Source organism: Equus caballus, chromosome 20, assembly GCF_041296265.1.
Source record: "Equus caballus isolate H_3958 breed thoroughbred chromosome 20, TB-T2T, whole genome shotgun sequence".
Taxonomy (NCBI): domain Eukaryota; kingdom Metazoa; phylum Chordata; class Mammalia; order Perissodactyla; family Equidae; genus Equus; species Equus caballus.
In genome coordinates this window covers 39467032-39491049 of record NC_091703.1, presented here as the reverse complement: position 1 = coordinate 39491049, position 24018 = coordinate 39467032, and the positions used below count along the sequence as shown (strand labels likewise).

General features: G+C 37.7%; 1 protein-coding gene across 2 annotated transcripts in view; it reads right to left on the bottom strand.

The window, feature by feature from the left end:
- MAPK14 (mitogen-activated protein kinase 14) overlaps positions 1-24018 on the bottom strand; it is a 68033-nt gene that overhangs the window by 20175 nt on the left and 23840 nt on the right. For both annotated transcript variants that reach the window (XM_023624825.2, XM_023624824.2), the window contains exons 2-8: positions 23882-24011; positions 18658-18716; positions 7182-7293; positions 6413-6442; positions 6039-6086; positions 4717-4831; positions 4067-4138 (exon numbers count right to left, since the gene is read on the bottom strand). In XM_023624825.2, coding sequence (XP_023480593.1) covers positions 4067-4138; positions 4717-4831; positions 6039-6086; positions 6413-6442; positions 7182-7293; positions 18658-18716; positions 23882-24011 — 566 coding nt within the window. The remainder of the gene's footprint in view (positions 1-4066; positions 4139-4716; positions 4832-6038; positions 6087-6412; positions 6443-7181; positions 7294-18657; positions 18717-23881; positions 24012-24018) is intronic.

Sequence of the window (24018 nt, the reverse complement as noted above, 5' to 3'; positions counted from 1 at the left end):
GGATAGCTATTAAAAAAAAAACAAAGAAACAAAAGAAAAGTATTGGTGAAGATGTAGAGAAACTGATCATACATCACTGGTGGCCATGTAAAATGGGCCAGCTGCTGTGGAAAATAGTTTGGTGGCTCCTCAAATAGCTAAACTTAGAATTACCATATGACCCAACAACTCCACTCCTAGATATACAGCCATGTGCCGAATAACAATGTTACCGTCAGTGATGGACCACATACATGACAGTGGCCCCATAAGATTAGTACCATATAGCCTAGGTGTCTAGTAGGCTATATCACCTAGGTTTGTGTAAGTACATTCTATGACATTCGCACAATGACAAAATTACCTAATGAAGCATTTCTTGGAACATATCCCCGTCATTAGCAACATGTGACCATACACACAAAAGAACTGAAAGCAGGGACTCAAACAAATACTTGTATGCTAATATTCATTGCAGCACTGTTCTCAATAGCCAAAGGTGGAAACAACCCAAGTGTCTATGAACAGATGAATGGATAAACAAAATGTGGTATATACATACAATGCAATAGAATTCAGCCATAAAAAGGAATGAAGTTCTGATACATGCTACAACAAGGATGAACCCTGAAAACGTTATGCTAAGTGAAATAATCCAGACACAAAAAGACAAACATTGTGTCTAATATGAAATATCTAGAATAAGCAAATTCATAGAAACAGAAAGTAGAACAGATATAACTAATAAGGAGGGAAGAATGAGGAGTTATTATTTAATGGGTACAGAGTTTCTGTTTAGGGTGATGAAAATGTTTTGGGAATAGTGGTGATGGTCGCACAACTTTGTGAATGTAATTAGTGCCACTGGATTGTATATTTAAAAATGGTTAAAATGGTAAATTTTATGTTATGCATATTTTTACCACAATAAAAGAAAGTTAAAATAGCAAATTTTATCTTAGCACATTTTACCAAAAAAATATTTTTGATTCATTTCCTAAGTTTCACTAGCCACATTTTAAGTGCTCAACAGTCACATGTGGCATATTGGACAACACAGATATAAAACACTTGCAACACCACAGAAAGTTCTGTTAGATAGTTCTTATCTAGAAGCTAAAACCACCAGTGCAAAATGCAAGATGATTAATAAATGAGGAAAATGGGGAGAAAACTGTGCACTCAAATAAAGAGCATGCTCTAGAGGATGCCTCAGCATTCAGCTGCGTTTAAAAACCATAAATCAGTAGTAGCGGCATGCCCTTCAGGGCAAAGGAAGAGAGCATGGAGCCAGCACACTCTGCAAAGGTTTTAAGAAGAGGAGTTCTAGAAATTAAGAGAATAAGCAACAAAAGAATATTGGAAAGAAACTGTGACCTGAGTCACAGATAATAGTTTTGGATCTATCTTCTCTGGGTCTTGGTTTCCCCACCTATAAAAACAGGATGTTCAATCAGATGCTTTCTAATGTCTTACTAGGCCCCCAGGTGCATAATTCTAGATTCTTAAATTTCTGATCTCACTGGTAACTTTATTAAAAAAACGAGGAAAGAGCGCTAACTAAAAACTTTTTCAGGACAAGCTTGAAAAGTTAAAACTAAAATTCAACTCGGTTAACCCTAGTTATACCCAAAACCAGCTGCACACTAGGATCAACTGGGGACTTGAAAAATAGACCAAAGCCTGTGCTGACCCACACCAACTGAAGTTGAGTCTCTGGGTGGCGCCCAGGCACCTGCAATTTTTTAAAGCTTCCCAAAGTATACTGATGCACAATGAGGGTTAAGACCCACTATGCTAGAATAAGCGATTGTACACTTTAGGCAAGAAAAAATAATAAAAAACACTTTCCTCTCTCCTTCGCTACATCCACACAGATGGCAACTGACAAGATGGGGGTTATATATATTACAAACACAAATCCTCTGAATTTGATTTTTACAGTCCAGGAGAACATCTGTCTGAAAAAGAGCCAAGTAGAAAAGTAACAGTGTATTACTAAAGTAAGAATTTTGAAATGAATTCTCAAGTATTAAAAAAAGAACTCCCTAGTAAAAAGTTTAAAAGTTAGGTTTTCTTTCTAAAGCTCAGAGAAGGACAAGAAGTATGCATAAAAGGGTAGACTCTTACAGGTTGAAGGTGAGCATTGTAAAAGGGTCAAGCCATCAGGGACTAGGCAGCTGTCTGTGAGACCAACAGGGCACAAGCGCTTTGAAACCTTTCTACGAGCAGCCTGCCAAGGGGATCCAACCTTTACTATCTGTCACCAAATTTAAATAAAACAAAAAATTAACCTTTAATGATTCATAGGTAGACAAGAAAGTGGGAAGAAGGGAAAAACTGTTTCCCAATAGTCATTAAAGAAGATGATGACTGACATTTCCTGGCAGGCTTACTTTCCAGATATTATCTTATTGAAGTCTCACAACCACCTTGTGAGACTATGTACTATGATTAGTATTTTATGGTTAAGGAAACCAAGAGATAGAGATGAGAAAACGTGCTCAAAGTCACACAGCTGGGAGTAAAGGAGCTGGGATCTAAACCCAGGAAGAGATTCCAGAGCACACGCTCTTCCCCAGTGTGCTCTACTGTCAGTCTCTCTCCACCACTTGGTGTGTATGTAGGTATGAGCGTCTAGGACTGACTGAGGCAGATGGAGATGCAGATATAAGGAGGGGGAAGGGGAAGGGGAAGCAGAAAAGCATCAGAGCAGTGTGCTCGGGAGGACAGACTAAAGGATGAGACTCTGAGGTACATACCTGAGGAAAGGGGGAATTACAAATTTTCCCTAATTCTTTTAGCTTGGACTGTCATGTACATACCACATCTCTAAGAAACAGACATAAGGTGAAGGAAGCGAAGGACAGAGGAGAAACACTAGGTATTAAACTAACTGAAAATCTGGGGATGAGGAGCAATAAGGTGAGCTAAGTACAGGGAGACCAAACTCTACATCAATCCGGTAATAGCGGGCGGGAAGTAAACAGCTTTACTTGAGGACAGGGGTTTCTCAGTTCATTAGGAAAGTCCATTTTCTCTCGCAGAAGATAGTTAGAATACGTGGATAGATAACACGAACACCTCAGTCACCACAGAAGTATATCCCAAACTGTGAGCAAGTAAACCGACATTCTGCATTATAAACTCCTTGAATTTGCTTATAAGGAGCTAAAACAGCTTTTATGTCCCAAGACATGACAGAACACAGGTAACTGCAGATCTCTAAAAGCCCAACCAAACCCACCGAAGGGTAGTCAAATGAACTTTACAAAAATCCTCAAGCCTAATTCCAGACGTGTATTTCAACATTCTTTCTCACCTCAACTTCTTCCCCAAGTGCAACAATTAGGAGTCCCAATAAATCACATTTTGAGGATATGATGTCTAAACCATGAAATGGGCATGCAGCAGACTGGAAAGGGGCTAAAATAAAGGGGCCATGATAAACCATAATCTAGACAATAAATCTGGAAGTAAATGAAGGTTTGGCTACAACCTGGGATAAAAACAAAGTGGTGCTGGAAAAAAAACAAAAAGGCACACGACAGGGTCACTTCTTGCTTTTATTATTTGTTGTTAAACAACAAACATAACCAGAGTCAGCAGTATCATCATTACAGGGACCAAATACAGCCTTTTTAATATAGAAAACAAACATAAAAGCAAGATACCCTTGATTTAGATATGGCTATCTGGTGCTCATTAAGTGTTTATAACAAGCAGACTAAACGAGCCATCGAGACCTGGAGCTTCTCATGAATACGCTCAGGTTGCAGAGCTGCTGCGGGAAGATTAATATAAGGGACTCGCTGCAAAAAGATGACATATGAAAGATTTAAAGGGTTCTCCAGCTTATGAGCAGTTTCTCCAATGCACAAAAGCAAACCAAAGCCTATTTCTTGGCAAGCCAAGATATTCAGCAAGAGGCCATATCTCATAATACATATCTGAACTATAAAAGCAAGTACACAGCTGGGAGTAAAAGAGTAAGAGAGCCTTCCCTCGAGATAGGTAAAAGTAACATACTTTCATGGACACGGGATTACAGATAAGAAACAAGAAGCCAAAACTTCTTAAAGGATACGGTCTGTGCCAGGAAACAACGTTCTTCCAGTCAACAGCTCCGCCATTATGCATCCCACCGACCAAATATCAACTGGCAAAATTAAAGAGAAATAAAAGCGCATACAATGTCACTATTACCATCCTTGGATATAAATGGAACTATAACTAGGGGTGAAATACTCAAATTATTATTTAAGACATCTGAGGTTCAACAATTATACTCATTTTTACAGAAATAAGCTTATTAAGACCTTCACCCAACCAAAGGGCTTCATAGGTGGGATAAGTCAAAACACAGTTAAGGGAAGAGAAATAAGCTGTTCGAAAAGGGGCAAAAGTTTCATATTGGTAGAAATGGTGGATTCTCCCAAGGAATATGGAGAGAGAAGATTACGAACCCATTGTCTTCAGGTAGAAGTACTCAGAGAATATGTTGAAAATCTAAATAAATAAAACCCAAATGCTAAATCACAAAGTTTGAAAGCTGTGTATAGAAACCCCACTTTTTCTATCTGAACAACTGAAATATTTTCTATTTGTGGACTTTTAAAAGGATCACAGAGGGAAGAAAAGATGTCTCCTCCCACTCCCACCAACTCCACTTCTAAGAATCCCAAATACACCCAACATAGTATTAATAAGGACCTAAAGAACTGATAAAAGCAATACCTGTCTGGTTGTAATGCATCCAGTTCAGCATGATCTCAGGAGCCCTGTACCACCTAGTGGCCACATAGCCTGTCATTTCATCATCTGTATGTCGAGCCAGTCCAAAATCCAAGATCTAAGGGAGAGAAGAGAAATCAGGCCCTGAACAGTCAAACTCCTAAGAATTGTAAGGCAGGAGGGAAAAAACTCTAGTACCTTATAACAAGGGAGAACAATACAACACTTCCGTAAACATATTTCCTGGTTTATGCTTAGAATGCATGGTAAACACAGTAACAACTTTAAAAAATAAAATTACAAAAAAAAAACAAAACAAAAATGCCACTCCTAGGTATTTACCGAAGAGCAACGAAAACGTACGTCCACACAAAGACCTGCACGTGAATATTCATAGGATACAAAACTGGAATTTACATAGCCCCAAACTGGAATTGAAACAAATGTCCATCAACAGGTGGATGGATAAACAAACTGTGGTATATTCATAAAATCGACACTACTCAGCAATAAAAAGGAATGAACTAATGACACACATAATCCAGATGGATCTCAAAAATATTACACTAAAGTCAGACACACACACAAAAATACTATACGATTCCATTTATATGAAACTCCAGAAAAGATAAGTCTACTCTATAGTGTCAGAAAGCAGATTGGTGGTCGACCGAAGCCAGGATTAGGGGTAGAGGGGTGGGGACTGGCTAGGAAGGGGCAAACGGGAACTTTCTGAAGTGACAGAAATGTTCTTTACCATAATTGTGTTGATGGTTACATGGTTACATAAATTTGTCAAATGTACACTTAAAATGATGCATTTCATTGTATGTAAACTATGTTTCAAAAATTGCATAAAAAATGAAACAAAAAAGTTATTCCAGAGCTGCTTCCTCATCATAGACAATTTATCTCTTACTTGAATTATTTTGAATGAGTGGGTTTGTGCAATTTTTCTCTATTTTAAGGAAATAGTTTCTTAAATAGAAACTATTTAATCTAATAGTTATCTCTTCAGGATTGCTTACTAGATATTCAGACTATAATTTTCCTTTATTATAACTATTATAACTAATATATTAAATTTCTAATTTAACTTTATTTTAGAATGAAAACAAGACATCCAGTGCCACCTTCCATGTCACTTAAAACTAAAGCTAACTAAGTCTATGGTTTAATTTCAAAGTTTAATATTCCTAAAGACAATATGAATTTTCAGATAAAAAGTCATGGCTTATAAACCCACTCCCTATACAAATCTGCCTGGTTAGTCAAACATATAACGACAAGGTAAAACAAACAATTACGCTCGCCCTTCATCTTACCTTCAGCTCGCAGTCTTCATTCACAGCTAGATTACTAGGTTTTAGGTCCTAGGAGGCAAGTACAGAGAGGACAAGATCAACTTTAAGACGCATGGTAAACTGTCCCCCTACAGGTGATGATGAAGACCCAAACACAAAAATAAGACTTCATCCAGCTATAAATAATCTCCATTCTATAGTCACTATCTAGTCCTAATCAGCATTAAATAGGTAAAAACAACACATCTTTCTTTAATCAGTTTAAACCTAGAGTAAAGCTGCAATCCGTCAATATTTCAATAGCTAAAGTAAGTTTAGATTAGGACCTTGGCTCAATGCCAGTTTTCCCCCACCCCAGCTCCCCAAAATAATTTAATCAAAATCACAATACACACCCTGTGAATTATGTCGGCTGAATGTATATACTGTGAAAGAGAAAAAAGTCAATTAAATGAAAAAGTTATCTGCAACCTCCTACTGTCATCTTACATGACATATTTGAGTACATTTTCATGAATCAATAAGAACTGCTAGTATTAACAGTGGGATTAGAAATCAGAACAATAACTATCAGTAGTCTGTCCGTTCATAACTATGATTTCCATACCATCAACTCTACTCACAGAGCTGGAATATGAGTGAAATAGAGCTTTCAATCTATTTTCTGGTTGGTGCTCTGAAGCTCTGTAAGAACTTAAAGCTGCTAAATATCAAATGCAGTTTAATTTTAAAACACTGTTCATCTGCCCCTCCCACAAATAAGCCTCTCTGAGGATGTTTTTAAAGTTTCAACATGACACTGACCGGATATCAGATTATATCAAGAAATTATTATTCCTGTTTAGATGTAATAAAGAAGAGTCCTTAATTCTCAGACATACATACTGAAGTATCTATGGTAGAATGATATGATGTCTAGACTTGCCTTAAAATAATCCAGGGCTTGAGGGATAAGAAATAAACAAGATTGGCCATATGTTGGTAATTGTGGTCACTGAGTAAACACAGGGGTTCATTACACTATGAGTGTACTTGTGATTCTGTGAGTGTTTGAGATTTTCCATAAGAAAAGTTTTTTGGTTTTGCTTGTTTTTTCTTAAGCTCTAAATGGAAAGGAGAAAGGGAGAATGCATTCCTCAAAATTATTACTACTACTGTCTGTACCTTGAGACCTCGGAGAATTTGGTAGATAAGAAACTGAACATGGTCATCTGTAAGCTTCTGACATTTCACAATGTTGTTCAGATCTGCCCCCATGAGATGGGTCACCAGATACCTAGAAATTAATGGAGAGTTACACAATAATCCAGAACCCCTAAGAAAGCTCTTATCTCCATAAGACACAAAAGTTTTTAAGAAAAGCCCACCCAGTAAGTACCACAGTGACAGCTAAAAGCTTAATAACTACTAAAGGGGGGGGCGGGGGAAGGGGCTCATTTTCAACACCACTATTCTAATTTTACCACCTACCATCTACTTTTCCAGAAATGCTTATACTCATTCCTACTTGACATATCTTTTCCTAAATTCTTTGAAGAAAAAAGTAAAGATGGAGATTAGAATGATATATGTTTGTATCAGTTTTCTTAAAAATGTTACTGTTGCATGAGAAATATATAGTAAAACTAAATGCATGGCCATAGTAAAGTATCTTGTATTTTTATATCCACTATTACATTTTTCACCTCATTATAAACCCTCCAACTTATAGGTCCTAAAATAGGAGTGTCTTTAAATTTTCAAATTATAATTCTCCCTCTTTTTCAGAAATGACTGGTGAAAGCATATTGTTCACTGACAATATTCCTGCATTTACTTTAAAGGGAGGAGGAACACATTCTATCTGTAGTAAGATGAGGCATGCCACACCTCACAGGTGTGGTGCTAGCTGTTAATCCTGTCTTTACATGGTGAGATTAGGGAATGATTACATTCAAGTCCAACAGGTTCACCACAGATATTCCAGACGCAATGCCTTACCCACTCATTACTGTATTACACAGCTATGGGAACATAAAAACGACATCACTTCTAAAGAGGCTGAATTTTTAAAAAACCAGGTTAGGTTTTATCTACTGTGTAAGAATCATTACCCACTCCTGAGGCCGAATAATAATGTATACCATTTGAGTTGTAAAGAATGCTGATTTCATTCCATTTTTATTTTTATTTTTTAAGAATTTAGAGGGAAAGAAACCAGGCCAGTAAATTTAAATCTAATATTAAATGTATTATATGGGTGGCCGGCCCCGTGGCCAAGTGGTTAAGTTTGCATGCTCCGCTGCGGCAGCCCAGGGTTTCGTGGGTTCGAATCCTGGGCGCAGACATGGCACTGCTCATCAAGCCACGCTGAGGCAGCATCCCACATGCCACAACTAGAAGGACCCACAACTAAAAATACACAACTATGTACTGGGGGGCTTTGGGGAGAAAAAGGAAAAATAAAATCTTTAAAAAATGTACTATATGAATAACTACATGTATGACCTCTCTTTATACGTACACACCCCCACACATATCCCACACACTACATTTATTACTTGCTTTCCTCAAGGAAGAATTGAAATTTTTTTCGGTTGCATAATTTCCCAATTGGGCCGATGTGGTAGTTTCCAATTTCAGGAAGACCAATAGAACATAGCCTAGATGTAACCTAAGGTAAGGTTTTAGCGTTTCATATTTTTAAAACTTGCATGTTTATATTGCCTTGAGGAAAGGATAGACTGTAAATGTAATTTGGAGTAAACTGGACTTCTTGAAATATTTTCATAAAGGGAGTTCTGATTTAAGAGATGTTCCAAGCTCAACATAACATACCATAGTGCTTATTCCGTGCCAAGCACGTTTATTATGCCCATGACTCATGTGCTCTTCCCGGCAACCCTATAAGGTAAGTCCCATTAGTATTCCCACTTCACTGATGAGGAAATAGAGACAGAACAAGGATATGTATCACGCTCAGGTTAAAAGAGTGGTCATGTCAGGGGTTGGATCCAAACCTGTTTGATCTCAGAGACCATGAACTTAATCACAGCACATACTGCCTCCAAATTCTTCCAGTTGAAACAGAATTTAAGTCAAAAGAATGATCCTTTAAGTTTTATAAATGTCACAATAATCAGGGAAGTAGTATAGTCAGATAATTTCCTTAATAATTCTCAATACTTACTATCAAAGTTAATCTTTAATGAAGAAAGCTGGTAAAAACATAGCAATATTCCATCATAATCCAGTCACTGTATTTTTTAACCCCAAAGTGACACATATTTTAACAAATATGAGAATGTTGTGAATAACCGGTTAATATATTTTGAAATCAGGACCTCCCCTAGAAAATCCAGGATAATGGTGGCCACATCCATAATACCAATTATGACAAATTGCAAGGCTCAGGTTGAGGAAGAGAGAATCCAATTTCTGTCTTATAAGACTGCCTTGCAAATAATTACATTTTATGACACTGGGTAGTAAAAGGATTATTCTCTCAACTTTTAAAAATAATTTTGTTTTTTAAAGATTGGCACCTGAGCTAACATCTGTTGCCAATCTTCTTTTTTTCTCTTCCTTCTTCTTCCCCAAAGCCCCCTAGTACATAGTTGTATATTTTAGCTATAGGTCCTTCTGGTTGTGTTGTGTGGGATGCCGCCTCAGCATGGCTCAATGAGTGGTGCCATGTTCGCGCCCAGGATCCAAAGCAGCAAAACCCTGGGCCACTGAAGCAGAGCGCGTGAACTTAACCACTCAGCCACGGGGCCAGACGCTAAAAATAATTTTAAGGAGAAAAGGCAAACAAAGGAAACATTGTATCTTGAAATAAAAGCTAAAAATCTTAGCTCTCTAATATGTCTGTGCTAGTTCACAAAGGTGTTTAGCAGTATTACCAATGCAACCATAGTAATTCCGGGTATAACTGTAGTGTTTAAATGGTTCCCAGTGACTTAAGAAATCCTAGGCAGCCAGGTTACCACTGACTGAACAGCCTGAGAAAACACACGATTAGTCAGCATATTCCACCACGGTGTAATTCCCCTCAAACCCCCTCCCCATCAGAGACCACATCTATTTTATCACCAGAATCTCCAGACAGAAGGTGAGACTGTCAAAACATGTGGGTATATAAGATTAATCAGTATACTAATAACTATCAAGCCTTGCTGCTAGGCTACAATTAAATCAACTGAAAAGCATTATACATGGCAGAAGTGTCTTGCAGGAACTAACCTAATCACCACATGTTGTTTCCATGAGGCCCAAAGAACAATCCACGACAACCAATTGTCAAATTCCAACTCATCACGTACAGAAAGGTTTCCAAAATGAATCTTGCAACAGTGGACAAAAGCAAGCACCATGCAAAGTTACTCAATGTTTATGGAAGAGATATCACCTTTTAAAGCAGTGAACAGGGGAGTGGGAGAAAAATGGAGATGAGCACATTTTAAGTCAGTCAATTCCAAAAGGAGTATTAATGGACAGCCCATAATTTCCACAGTATCTGTCTCTGGAAAGCAAATTTAATTACATTTTAGTAGACAGCCTATTACTGTCAGCGTTCATGACACCTCAGATAAATTAGTGAAGGTTTGACTTGAGAAGAGCTGAAAGCCAGCTAGTTCTCCCATCTTTAAAACAGAATTAAGCAAGTAGGACTTTATTAGGCTAAGGGCTGAAAAGACGATTTCATGGCCTGACACAAATCTTGCTTTTCACTTTTCTTGTGAAGATGGCCTCCTTTAAATTTAATCAAACTCTAAAGAGCATAAATCACCTTTTCTCAAAGTAACTCTTAAAAGTAAAATGTACTGTACCAGCCAAAAGGCAGACCTCTACAGTAAGCGGTTTCCAGCACTCTTGACGGTGCCCCCTCCTACCCCTTCATTTACCAAGCACTTCCTGGATAGCACCCAATTGTCAAGACTCCTCCCCATCACTTTTCTTTTTTAAAGCATAATACAATCAGAAAGAATCTATGTAGGAAAAAAATCTCTTCTGTACCTATGGATTGGCATCTCTACTACTGTCAGCCCTATTTGATAAAGCAATTATGAACAGGCAAAAAACATTTCCATATTTAAACAATGTATTTAAAATAATCACAAGGATTGACAATTTGTAACCACAAGCCTCTGAAACACATTCAATGATCCTGGGGACTCAAGACAGTCTGTTCTCGACAGTAGCAGACAGAGTGATTCTTTAAAAATAAGTCACATCATGTCACTCCTCTCAAAAGGCTTCTCATTTCATTTAAAGACAAATATCCCTTCGATGGCAAATAAAGCCCTGCATAATCCAGTACCCGGTCCCCAATTATCTCTGACTTCATCATCTACTTCTCTCCCCTGCTCTCACTCAGCTCCACACTGGCCTCCTTACTCCAGCCACACAGGTCCCCTTGCTGCAATTCCAATACAGCATGCAGTCATCTGCCTCAGGACCTTTGCATTGGCTATTCCTTCTGTCTGTACTGGTCTTCCCTCAGATATCCCCGGGTGTGATTGCTCTACTCTTTCAAATTTTTGCTCAAAATTCTCCTTCTCAATAAGGGCTTTCCCCACCACCCCACTTAAAATTGCATCTCCCCCTGCCTTCAGACACCTAACTCCCTTTCCCTGCTCTGCCTTTTCTTTTCATCCACAGCATAACTGCCTGCTAATATACTAATTCCCCTTTTAATACACTCACTGTTTACTGTTATCTATCTGTACGATGTTCAAGGAGGGCAGGGTTCTTTCTTGTTCCCTGTGGTATCTAAAGTACCCAGAACAGTGTCTGGCAGATATAAGGCGCTCAATTACTACTAAAATGAATTGAATGACCCAGGACGACTCACAGAGCATTACCAGAAGACCAGAGAAGGGCACGTCTTAGTGAAACACTTACACCAAAGACCTCGTCTGGTAAGCAGACCAAACTGTTCCAACATAAGGGGTAAAAGTACCATTCACCAGCCAGGTAGACAGCTTAGCCAGGGTGTTCCACAACAAACTATTCACCTCATTTGAAGCAAAGATTACTGAAAGGTGCCCTTTACCTTACCTGAATCAACCAAACCAGACTCAATATTCTATCACATGGTCTACATTACAGGATAAAAACAAAAAGCTCGTCAAGAGAATGCAGTGGGCATGCTATCAGACTAGATCAGCCATCAGTTATAGACAAGACAGCACAAGGTTATTCGTTCATTCAATCACTCCATCAACAAATACCTACTGATGAGCACTGGGGACGCAACAGTGTAAAAGACAGAGACAGAATTCAGACGAGAAGAAGGCAGATATAAATATATAATCATAACAGAACATGATTAGAGCTATAAAAGGGAACACCAGGTGCTGGGGAACACACAGGACAGGGCCCCCAGCCCAGACTTAGGACGGAGTTCATTAGGGAAAGATTTCTTCAAAGACTCAAACTCTAAGCTAGACCTTGAAGATTCTTTACCTTTTTACATCAGCTAAACTGAGACAAAGGGAGCATCTTATTGATCATGTCAGGCAAAAACTGAACAGTATTCTCTTGAAGGATGTATAATTTGTTTAGATTTCAAATGTGAGTCAGTGAAGACATCTACAAGACCTCTCTTGTAAGGAAATAAATTGCAAATATAATTGTTAATACAGTTAACTCATTCATCTTCTCTTCCCATATTAGCTATCTTGAGCGCTCAGGCTTTTTTTCCAAAGAATAAAAGTATTTCTGAAAGTCCAAACAACTGGTCTGGGTATTTCTTTCAGTGATGGAGGAAAGCTTCATTTCCAAGCAGATAATGCTTATTAGCTAAATTAGGAAAACAATTCTCCTTCACCACACACACACATACACACACACTAGAATTTACTAATACACAATTTTTACCCAAGTACAAAAGAAAAATCAAGGGTTATCTACTCCTTTAACATTCTCTATTCCATACAAATCTTTTTCTGTACACTTTACACATTTCCTTCGTTTCTTTGGCTGTCTAGAACAAATCTCAACCTCTACACTCCGTCTGTATTCATCTGTTTCTTTGGACACAGTTGCTTTCTTCAGAGGCTTTCTTCCACTAAGCTTCTCTCATTGCCTGAGGTCACTTAACACCCTGCATGTCACTTAGACATTACAAATTTGACTTAGTCCTTAAGTTTTTTTAGGTAAGCATTTATGCGGCATCTCATTAATGAGACCACATGCAACCAGTAGGCCTTTAGTTTTGACATCTTACATAGGACCTTATTATAGTATTTACCCAATAAGAAGGGTTGTCGGACTTTCAAATAACAATCATAGCTCTGGATCAAGAAAATGTGACCAGAAATACATTTAGAGCCAAAAGACCGCAGACGTATGCAATTTGGTACGTGGTTTTATACAATTCAGTTCACCTCCCTCAACTTCAGGTTTGTCATCTGAAAATTTCTAAGTACTAAAAACTCAAGGAAGAAAACAAACTCCTCCTGTAACAGAGCTTACAAGCCAGAGGGAGAAGACAGACAAAAACAAATACATGGTGGTCAAATCTGCTAAGAACAAAGCAGGGTAAAGAGTCAACCCCGACAGTGGGGTGGTCTTTCGGCTATGGCACTGAGGGACAAAGAGCTTCTGATGAACAGACCTTTGAGTAGGTTCCGAAGGAGATGAGGGAGATAGTCATGTGGAATATGGGGAGAGCGTACCAGGCCAACCTTAGAAACCAGGGCAAAGGTCTTACAGGGAACGTGGACGTCCGTATCCAAGGAAGAACAAAGAGGCCAGAGTGGCAGGAAAAGAGAGAGGATGTGGAGAGAATGTGAGGTGAGGTCAGAGTGCACAGGAACAAATCACGGGGGATCTTTCAGAACTTCCCACACTCTATTTTCGTTCATCATTCAACTTGTTCTTCTCTCCCATTAAGAGTCTCAACCCCATCATCAGGGATCATGTTTACCTTGTTTATTGTTATATTACCAGAGACTAGTGCTGTGCCTAGCACAGGATGGGTATTCCAACGTTTATTGAATGAAATCTGGTTAAAATGTAAATCTAGAAACTCCCTTTACCAATTCAGTATGTTCAGCTCCTTTTATATTGATATAAAAGGCTAAACTTCCTAGTTGAACACTCATTTTGAGTAAATGGAAGGCTAAGCTAGATGATTATCTGCCCACTGGCTTCCACTAAAACAACGGCCGCTGACTGCCCTGTTGTAGGTCCTCTGCTAGATCACATTAGAATCTGAAACTTCACTTCCTTTCCCTCTTGAAGAACTAAAGAACAGAGATAGGAACTTGGATATAAGAAACATCGGACGGGAAGTAGTAAAATGAGGAGAGAAGTGGCAGAAAATAGTAGGGAGAGACTGTTTTCCACTTAACCCATGACAATTCAGCTTCCCTGAAATTTGAGGAACTAGTTCCCACTAGGAGTCCAACAACTCTTCATTGCCTACCAAGCTTGATCAGAGGACCACGGCAGTTAGGAGGAGGCAACACTGTAGGAGCACGAAGTTGCAGCTGACTCTAGGGGTTAGTTTCTAACACTGGCTACCTAAAATTTTTGGATTTCTATTGGTAACTAAATATTTGTAGCATGCATATGCACATACATGCCACCTTCTGCCAAATATTACCATCAAGAAGCCAACAGAAATGTCCAAATGATTTTCAATCATTTAAAAGATCTAGACATATTTTTACAAAATTCTGCCATCTGTACAACCACATCATATGGCAGTCAGGAACAACTTGGTATACTCATCTTTTAACTCTGCATTTTCCAAACTTCATCTCTATCTGTCAGATTCAGTAACTGCACATTGTTCTTAATGATCAAAACTCACTATCTATTGTTCCTTTCTCAAAAGTATAGTCTTGGGGCTGGCCCCATGGCCTAGTGGTTAAGTTCAGCACACTCTGCTTCAGCAGCACAGGTTTGGTTCCCAGGCGTGGACCTACACCATTTGGTGGTGGCCATGATGTGGCAGTGACCCACACTGGCACAGATGTTAGCTCAGGATGAATCTTCCTCAAGCAAAAAGAGGAGGGTTGGCAACAGATGTTAGCTCAGGGTGAATCTTCCTCAGCAAAAAAAAGTATAGTCTTACAAACAAAGTATGCAGGATGCATATTAACCAAGAAATTCAGTAAAAACTTGAATTGTATAACAGATGAAAAGTGCTAACTGAAACATAAAGGCACAAATACATGTGACATATGATTAAAAGTCAAGTGTAAATATGAAAAGTAATTAGAGATTCTGTTAATTAGCAGAGAAGATTCATGTTCAAAATACAGCCTGCTCTACACCTAGCAGTGTATAGAACCATTCTAGCTTTCAGTATATTTGATTTGGCCAGAACAGTGGGGTTTTGTCTGCTTGTTTTAATGTGAATTTGAATGCTTTTAGGAAGTGCAGGTATTCTGTTTTACCACAGACCCCACCACTCCCAGTTGTGTAAGAGTGAGCCTCATTTATGTTATTTGTCTAGCCCTAAAGGTATTTAAATTTGCAAACACTGCAATTGTAGGCGAAGATGTTTGAACTCATGCAAATTCTGAAAAGACTTCGGAAAATACTTAAACAACCATAGTCCTGGACAAACACTAATTTTTTTTAGTGATACAAACATCATAAAAAGTAAACAATGAAACATTTTTCTAAAGGCAACCTTAGGTTCATCATTCTATTTTCAGAGATTCTCTGGGATTGAAAACACTTCAGAAGTCAACCACTCCAGAGCCAGCCCTGATGACCTAGTGGTTAGAGTTCAGTGCACTCTGCTTCAGTGGCCTGGGTTTGGGTCCTGGGCAGAAAACCACACCACTCATCTGTCAGTAGCCATGCTGTGGTGGCAGCTCACAGAGAAGAACTAGAAGGACCTACAACTAGAATATACAACTATGTACTAGGGCTTTGGGGAGGAAAAAAGAAAAGTCAACCACTCCAATTTTCATCATTTTACAAGGAAGTTAACTGGGGCCCAGAGAGGCAAAGTGACTCTGTCGAGGTCATACAGACAATTGATAACTTGGTTACAAAAGTATTTTGAATTTATTTCCTCTAACAAGATTTTTATTTCATCAAGGGGAAAGACTAGTGTTTCTAATTATTCTAAGCCTATTCCAACACATCATTCAGTAAGTATTCAACAAGTAGTACTGAGATTTGCTCCCAGGAGATGAACTCAGTTCTTGTTTATAAATAATCAGAACCTAACTTATACAATGCTGTAGGTCAATTATATCTCAATAAAGCTGGAAATAATAAATAAATAGTCAGAACCCAGCTACAGTTAAACAGAAAGAACAGATTCTTGCTCAGCTGCCATGGTATTTGTTGACTGAATGGAGAAATAAATGCAACGCTAATTCAGTGGCAATTCAGTGGGTATGCTTGTAGTTGGTGGATAAAGGAGCCAAAGGCACTTCAATAGATAAAACTTAACCTTTGAAATAGACACTAGCCTTAAATAAGGTCTTTTCACACAGGAAAAATAGGTTCATAATCCACTTTCATAATGCCTGATTAAACCAAAATACAGCATTTGCCCAGGTCAGCAAATCATCAACTCCTTTGTTAAATAAATCCATCCTCATTATACCTAAAATTTTTGGATATGGCTCAGATCTAATTCCAATATTTTCCAAAAAAATTCACAAACACATTACTTCAGCATTTCTTCCACATTTAGGCAGAACATCAAAAAGCATCATTCTTAGGGCAGTGAAAATACATTGCATGATATTATAATGATGATATGTCACTATACATTTGTCCAAACCCATCGAACATACAACACCAACAGCAAACCCTAAGATAAACTTTGGACTTTGGGTAATTATAACGTGTTAACGTAGGTTCATCCTTGGTAAAAAATGTACCGTTCTGGTAAGGAATGTTGACCATGGGGGAAGCTATGCATGTGTGGGGGGTGAGGGGTATATTAGAAATCCCCGTACCTCCCTCTCAATTTTATTGTAAATCTAAAACTGCTCTAAAAAATAAAGTCTTTAAAAATACGATAATTAATAAAAAAAAAAACATTCTGCAATATACTCTTTTCCAAGCACAGCCTCCAGCTGGGCTCAACAACTTGCAACCCGCATGCCCCTGCCTGGGCAGCATCCAGCAATCTTTGGAAGACTCCACATTCTAGTGCCAAGCAGGGCTACAGGAAACACAGCTGCTCTTAGTTATTGCCTCTCTCTCCATTCGCTCGTTTCTTAAACTTTCATTAGCAGGATGATCCTGGTTAATACGGGTGGGAGTTCTTGTACTTGGACCAGATTCTCCTCTCTCATCTTCTACTCTCAGCCATATCATGTTCCAACTAAGTTCAAATGGTGGGAAAATTTTTTTGCTACCTTTCTTCCTTCTCTTTTTATTTCATACTCCATATTTCCTTTTCAATTTTTTCTTTCTCCCTTTCATTAGACAGAACACAAAAGCTCAAACATTATCTCCCTGTTTGTTGTCTGGGAAAGGAGGAAATGGTGTTTGCACTCAACCTAGGATAAGGGTAGGAGAAGCTGAACCCAGGATGAGGGTAGAGAGAAACTGGTAAGTTCAACATTGGGAAAAATGGGGATTAGAGGCTAAGGAAGAGCGGCCACAATCTGCAATTCTGTTTGACTATCACCACAGTCACCCTTTGCAGTTAGGAATGCCAAAATTTCAACGGGACAAAATGTGTAACTCTAAATTTAAGGTGTTCCTTCTCTCTTACAGTATCAAATCTGTGACATGGGGATGGGAGTGAGATGTGCTAATTCAGATATTGGGAAAGCTACAGTAGAGAGCTCACACATGCACAAGAACACCTGTCAGAATCTCTCTTGCACTCACACATGACCTGGGCATGCGAGGGCATTAATGCCTCATGGGACAACCCTTGCCAATGGGGTCAGGAGCCAGTGGATAAATGCTCCCCATCTGAGGTGCATTCTGTAAAGCTTCCTAGAAGATCCTGAGTTTTCAGCCCAGTTGCCCACAATGGTGACCAATTTAATAACATATCCTTGTAGTAGCTTTCTCCTTCCCTGTTTCATTTTCCCTAGCCCCCCACTGCTGGTTCCTGAGACTCTCATGCTCTGCTTTCCGGGGGCGGGGGGGGGGGGGGGGGCGTCCCATGCTAAAACAATAGAGATGGTCATGAAACTGAGAAAATTAGCCATATTTATCAGCTTTCTCAACATGTGAGGCCTGCCCCTTGTCCCAGGGCAGAAATTCAATACTTGAAGAATCAGCATGCAATTCTAGCATCATTTCCCAAATGCAAGTGGGATAAGAGAGTGGTAAGAACCTGTATGGAACCAGGGCTCTCTTCTGTTTCATGATGTAAAAGTAGTGACATAAAGGTGCCCCTTTAAAAGCTGGGACAAGCAATTTCAGAACAAAAACCACAGTCAAAACTCCCTATACTCTTCTCCACGGAACTCTTCGAAGGACTCACCACTGACTCTCCAAATGGGGCACAATGTGCCTGAAATGATGAAAATACTAATACATACGACCCATAATATACATCTTCTGTATCCATTCCCCCTCCCCAGAAGGGCTGGATGATAGGAATGAAGATTCTTTCGAAATTTGTATACTGCTAAATGGTCCAGGAATAGAAGTGGGCTGCTAATCTCATCCTCTAGCTGAGGAAGGAAAACGCAGCAGATTTACTCACACATCATTGAATTCCTCCAGAGACCTTGCAGGTGTAAAAACATCCAACAGACCAATCACCTACAAGAAAACATAAAAATCAAACAGTAAATAAATATTGACTTTACTATGGTACCCATCAGGTCTGACTCACTTTAATAGGAACCAGTTCTAAATCCCACTATGTCAGTTCAATAACATCACAACATCATATACTTAATAACTCCAACTTATTTTCTACCCAAATTATGCTTTTGTTTTTTACTTGTTGACATGACTTCTCATAATAACCTATTTTACTATTAAAAATATTCATCTCTTTAGAATTTGGTCACATATACCCATCAGTTTATCAGGAAACAAAAAGATTTAGGGCTCTGGACTTACATATGTACTAATAGTCTAATGATTAACAAACAGAAAAAAGTCACACCTCTACAGGTGTCATTATAGTATCATTTTTCTTTTTTAAACGCATTATTATTCCATGAAAAGTTTCCATGTTACTATATAGTCTTCAAAGTTCACATTTTTAAAGCCCCAAAATATTCTCTCAGTATTTCTTGATATTATTCTTATAATATCCTTAATGTTAAGATAATTTTCTTAATCATTATCGGGTATTTAGATCAGACTACTTAAAAATGAAAATGAAAAAGCTATCTTTATACAAGGATAAAGCAAAGAGCTACTTAATACTCAGTAATCCACGGTCTTTGAGTAGTTTTTCTGGTCATTAACTTATACTGATTTATCCACATATACCATCCCTCACCTGCCCCCTCCATTTCCTCCTAACATCCAGACCACTCATTTCTACAAAGTTAGGCACTGAGAAGGAAAACAAGAAATATAATTCACTTGTAATGTGCCCAGCCAGATTTTAAGGTATCTAGAAATGAAACAAATGAAAGCTAAATGGCCTTCAGGAAACTGACCCATGACTGTGACCTCATCAGCATGTTGCTCTAACCAACCAAGTTAAACAAACAACTGTAAAAGTAAAATATACCAATGCTCAAAACATTATCAGGAAAAAGAGTACTTCTAATTAGCATGTTACTCCACTCATCCAAATAGCAGAATTTTAAAAGCAATTTCAATTATACAGAAGCCAAAAGAGAAACAAAGAAAAAAAAAGGTTTCGGATTCTTGTCATCTGAGATGCCCCATTTTCTCACTGCAATAACAAAAGTTTAAAACAACTGACATTGTTTTACATTATTTCAATTGTGACTGTCAAAATCATCCTCAGATCAAAATAAAATTAAACCAAAAGATCCGATTTACACACAATTATTCATGCAAGAGTTACCTCCAAGACAGTAAAACAAAACAAGTCCAAAACATTTTCAAATAAAAGCTCCAACTGCAATTTGAAAACACAACAGGCATTTTGGAATCAAACAGCTGTAAGTCTGAACCCCACAATCAGTTGATGATTTCTTGGATCCACGAGCTTATGTCTTTTTCAGTCTAATAACCCCAGCACTTGGAATAGTGCCTGGTACACAGCAATTCAATTAATATTTGTTAAGTAAATGAAAAAAAGCTATCTTTTTCCGAGCCTCATTTTCCTCATAAGAAAGACATACGGATATCATGGCTTATTTTCATAGTTCCATGGGGAAGATTAAAGAGAAAATATATCTGAAGGTGCCTAGCAGAAAGGACTGATCCACTTGGATTACCAAAATAAGTGGTGATCACAACCTTTAGAGTTTTATAAAGAATTACAAAATATAAATCACAGAAACAAACTATCTGAAGCAGCTACTTCCAGTAACAAACTTTGAGATATAAAGTTAAATCAAATTATTCAAATGATTAGAATGCATGGCTGCAAGAAGCACAATGAACTAATTTGGAAAAAATAATAAAGCATATTAGTAAATGCCCTATCAAATTCTAATTTCCTTTAAAACAACACACTTTATGAGATTAAAACTATTCATGTTACATCAAAGCATTTTTAATTTTTTGTGGGCTTTTTCAAATATCTCTTCTCCATTAATTGTATTTATGGAGTATTAACATAAGGAAAATACTGTAAAGCAAAAGTTTCCTAGCATTAAAATAGATCTGGGGAACATTTTAGGAATATTCCATAATCTGTTCATTTCTCATTTCTTAAATGGAAATTTCCATTAATTCAAGTCATATTTTAGCCTGTTTCCTTACTCCTCCTGCCATTATATGATTTCAGATGCTTAAAAGTAACCCAGGAATCAAATATTTAGAAAAGACATTTACAATACAAATAATCAGCAACTATCTCTGATGACTGTCCTACAATGGTCTAAAAACTGACAGACAGAAGTAATACATTTTTACTAAATCGGCACATCCTCAAACACTTTAATTCAGTAACCAAAGACAGTATTTAATGTACTTTTTTAAAACAAGCACACCAAAACAACCACTTGGTCTACCACGGTAAAGTTAAATCTAAGGCTGCCAAATAAGATTTATAAAAGAATTCCCTTCATCATTTTTAAATTTGAAAATGTAAAGATCTCCAGGCCCCTAACTGGGCAATCTCTGTAGTACCTCCCCAGACAGCAAAAAGGATGCAGCTAGCAGCTCGCTTCCCTTTCATCTTTCCTCAGAGCAGGTATGGATGAGATCAAGGTCACAAGTTCAACCAGGAATGAGGCAGCTAACTGTTCAGAGAATAACTCTTACAGTCACAAAGCACATTCGCCAGCTCCTTACCCATCTGATAAATGCGTCTCTGTCACTCACTATTAGTACTGAAAGGAACACCTTAAGATGAACTACGGCTTGTGAGTCAGAGACATTTTTGTGTAAAAGATCCCATGTGCATTCCGGCATCTAAAAATTCTATTTGTTACCAATACCTAAAATTTTCAAGAGTTTTCAGCTGCTGCTGCTGCTGTTGTCATCTTTAGAGGCCTGGAGGCTAGCTAAAAACTGGATGGTGGCCCCAAACAGTCATTTTAAAAAAAAGAAAGAGGAAGAGGCAGATGAAGGTGGAAAGGAATTCATCTTAAAATCCTCGATTAAACTTCCTTGGGAAGTCTTGGTTCTTTACTGGGTAAAACTACTTTTACATTGTAAGCACCTAACAAGTGTTTACAGAATAGGCTGAACCTCAGGAATTTTTCTACACTGAGTCAAAGTTTTCTAGCCCCTTCTCATTCCCCCTTCAAACATTTGCCAACATAATAAAGAACTATAAAGCATTCAGTCGTGTGCCTTCTTTTGTTCAAACAACAAATCACCAATATCTGAGTACAGGCAACCCTCTACACTGATACTGCTAAAACCTAAACATCTTAATATAAAATAGACCAACTGCTATTAAGCAAGCTGCTTATAAAACAACTTACGTAAATTAAAATCCTGTTTTCCTATTACTGTCAGTCCTCTTTTTTTAAAGAGTCTTGTAGCCTTTCCTAAATCAGAACAATTGTATTCCATCACTGTGCCTCTTTATTTCTCCAAATACACAATTGCCCAAATGTAACCAGCCAACATCACATAAGATACACTTCAAAGTATCTCATTACAGAAAATTAAAGCATGAAAACTAAATAAGGTTGTTTCTTATGATCACTAGAAAAGCCAAGGCATGGATTCAGACAATGCAAAATAATTTTTGCCCTAAACGTTGGCTTAAATTGTCTATGAAGAAAAGCAGAACAATAAAGCATAGCACTGGTCATCTTCTAAACTAGATGTTCTTAAATTAGCATAGGCAATATCAGTGGAATCCCGGGGCCTCCTGGAGGTGCTTTTGGTTTCTATAATTATTTGGCTTTCATTCCATTTTCAAAGTATTCTTTATATTTAAAAAGCTATGACAATGTCTCTCTGTCACATTTATTAATGTGCAATGAAAAACAGCATACACACCCAACCGTGTTAAAAAACCAAAGGTAAATGCATCAGTTAAGCTGCCAGGCCACCTTGATTTTATGCAGACCTTGGAATACAGCTTCTCCTGCCAGCTTTTTCCACATATCTCAACTTCTTGTAAACATGTCACTGATTAGCAAGGCCGGAGCTCTGCACCGAGCTTTTTAAAAACTTAAGTTTGTACATGGATGCTGATAGAAAATTAGACCTAGGAACAGAGGTAATCTGTGGGAAACAGGATTTTCTCAATAGTATGCAAGTAAAAGAAAACATGAAAATAAATAAGAAGCTGCAGCTGTGATTACAATGGCCTCCATAATCCAACTTCATATTTAAGTCTCAATGCTCTCAATTTGGAAGAAACTTGTACTATGTGAAACAAAAGTATATTAATAAAGTATCACTTATCTGTGACCTTTTTTTTCTTACCATGGAGAAAAAAGTTCAATTATTAAGACAGAAAAAATCTGAATAGCCAAGTAATAAATTTACAGATTTTGAATTTTTTTCAAATCAATACGGTCAAATGACTCTAAAATTCCTATGGTCATTTTTTCTACAGTGCCACAAATTTTACAATTACTTTCATATAGCAACCACACAACTTCTTTTTAACTTGACTTTGAAATTTAGGAAAATAAGTGTCCTCAGTCAACTGTTTTTTCACTTTCAGTTAATATTCCAATTGCATCCATTTATTTACCATATTAGGATTTGTAAGCACTCCTTTGCAGGATGGCATTGTTCTCAAATTTCCAAATTGATAGAAAACAAAAACTTATATTTAATGTAAACAATGTGTTGTCACATTTATTAAAATACCTGAATCTGGAAAAGTTGTCTTTTGAAGAAGATTAAAAAGAAAAATTATAATATTAAATTATACATAAAATAATAGCCATCTTTGACAGGACATTCAGTAAACTGAAGGCACTCTTCTTCAAAACTTCTCCACTGAAACAACCCATAACAACACAAAATAGCCATGGACTCCCATATGCTGATAATACAGCCTTAAGTCAGCCAGGTAAAGAATACAAAATTTCTTTGTAATTATTTTCTCTTAAAAATGCTTGTAAATTGTGTTGTAAGTCATAATATATCATTTTTTATTAAAAAAATTTGTTTTAATGCTTTCTCTCTAAAAACCTTTGAGTAAAACTCGAACTCCAGGAAGAAGTACCAATTTCATGGCAAAGCTTTGAGTAGCGACGTGATGGAACGCAGTGGCCACTGACACCCCAGTGAGAGCACGGCCCGAAGTCTGATGCATTCTGAAGCATTTCCACTGGCAGTAATTAAAACACAATTGTTTCCAGTCTGTTCAAGAGCAGAATTTATTCTTCCTTGAAGGAATAACTTACATTTTCATGTTTCATGTGTTTAAGTAACCGTAGTTCTCTGTAGGTCCTTTTGGCATGAATAATGGACTGAAACGGTCTGGATAGCTTCTTCACTGCCACACGTAACCCAGTTTTTGTGTCAAAAGCAGCACTAAGGG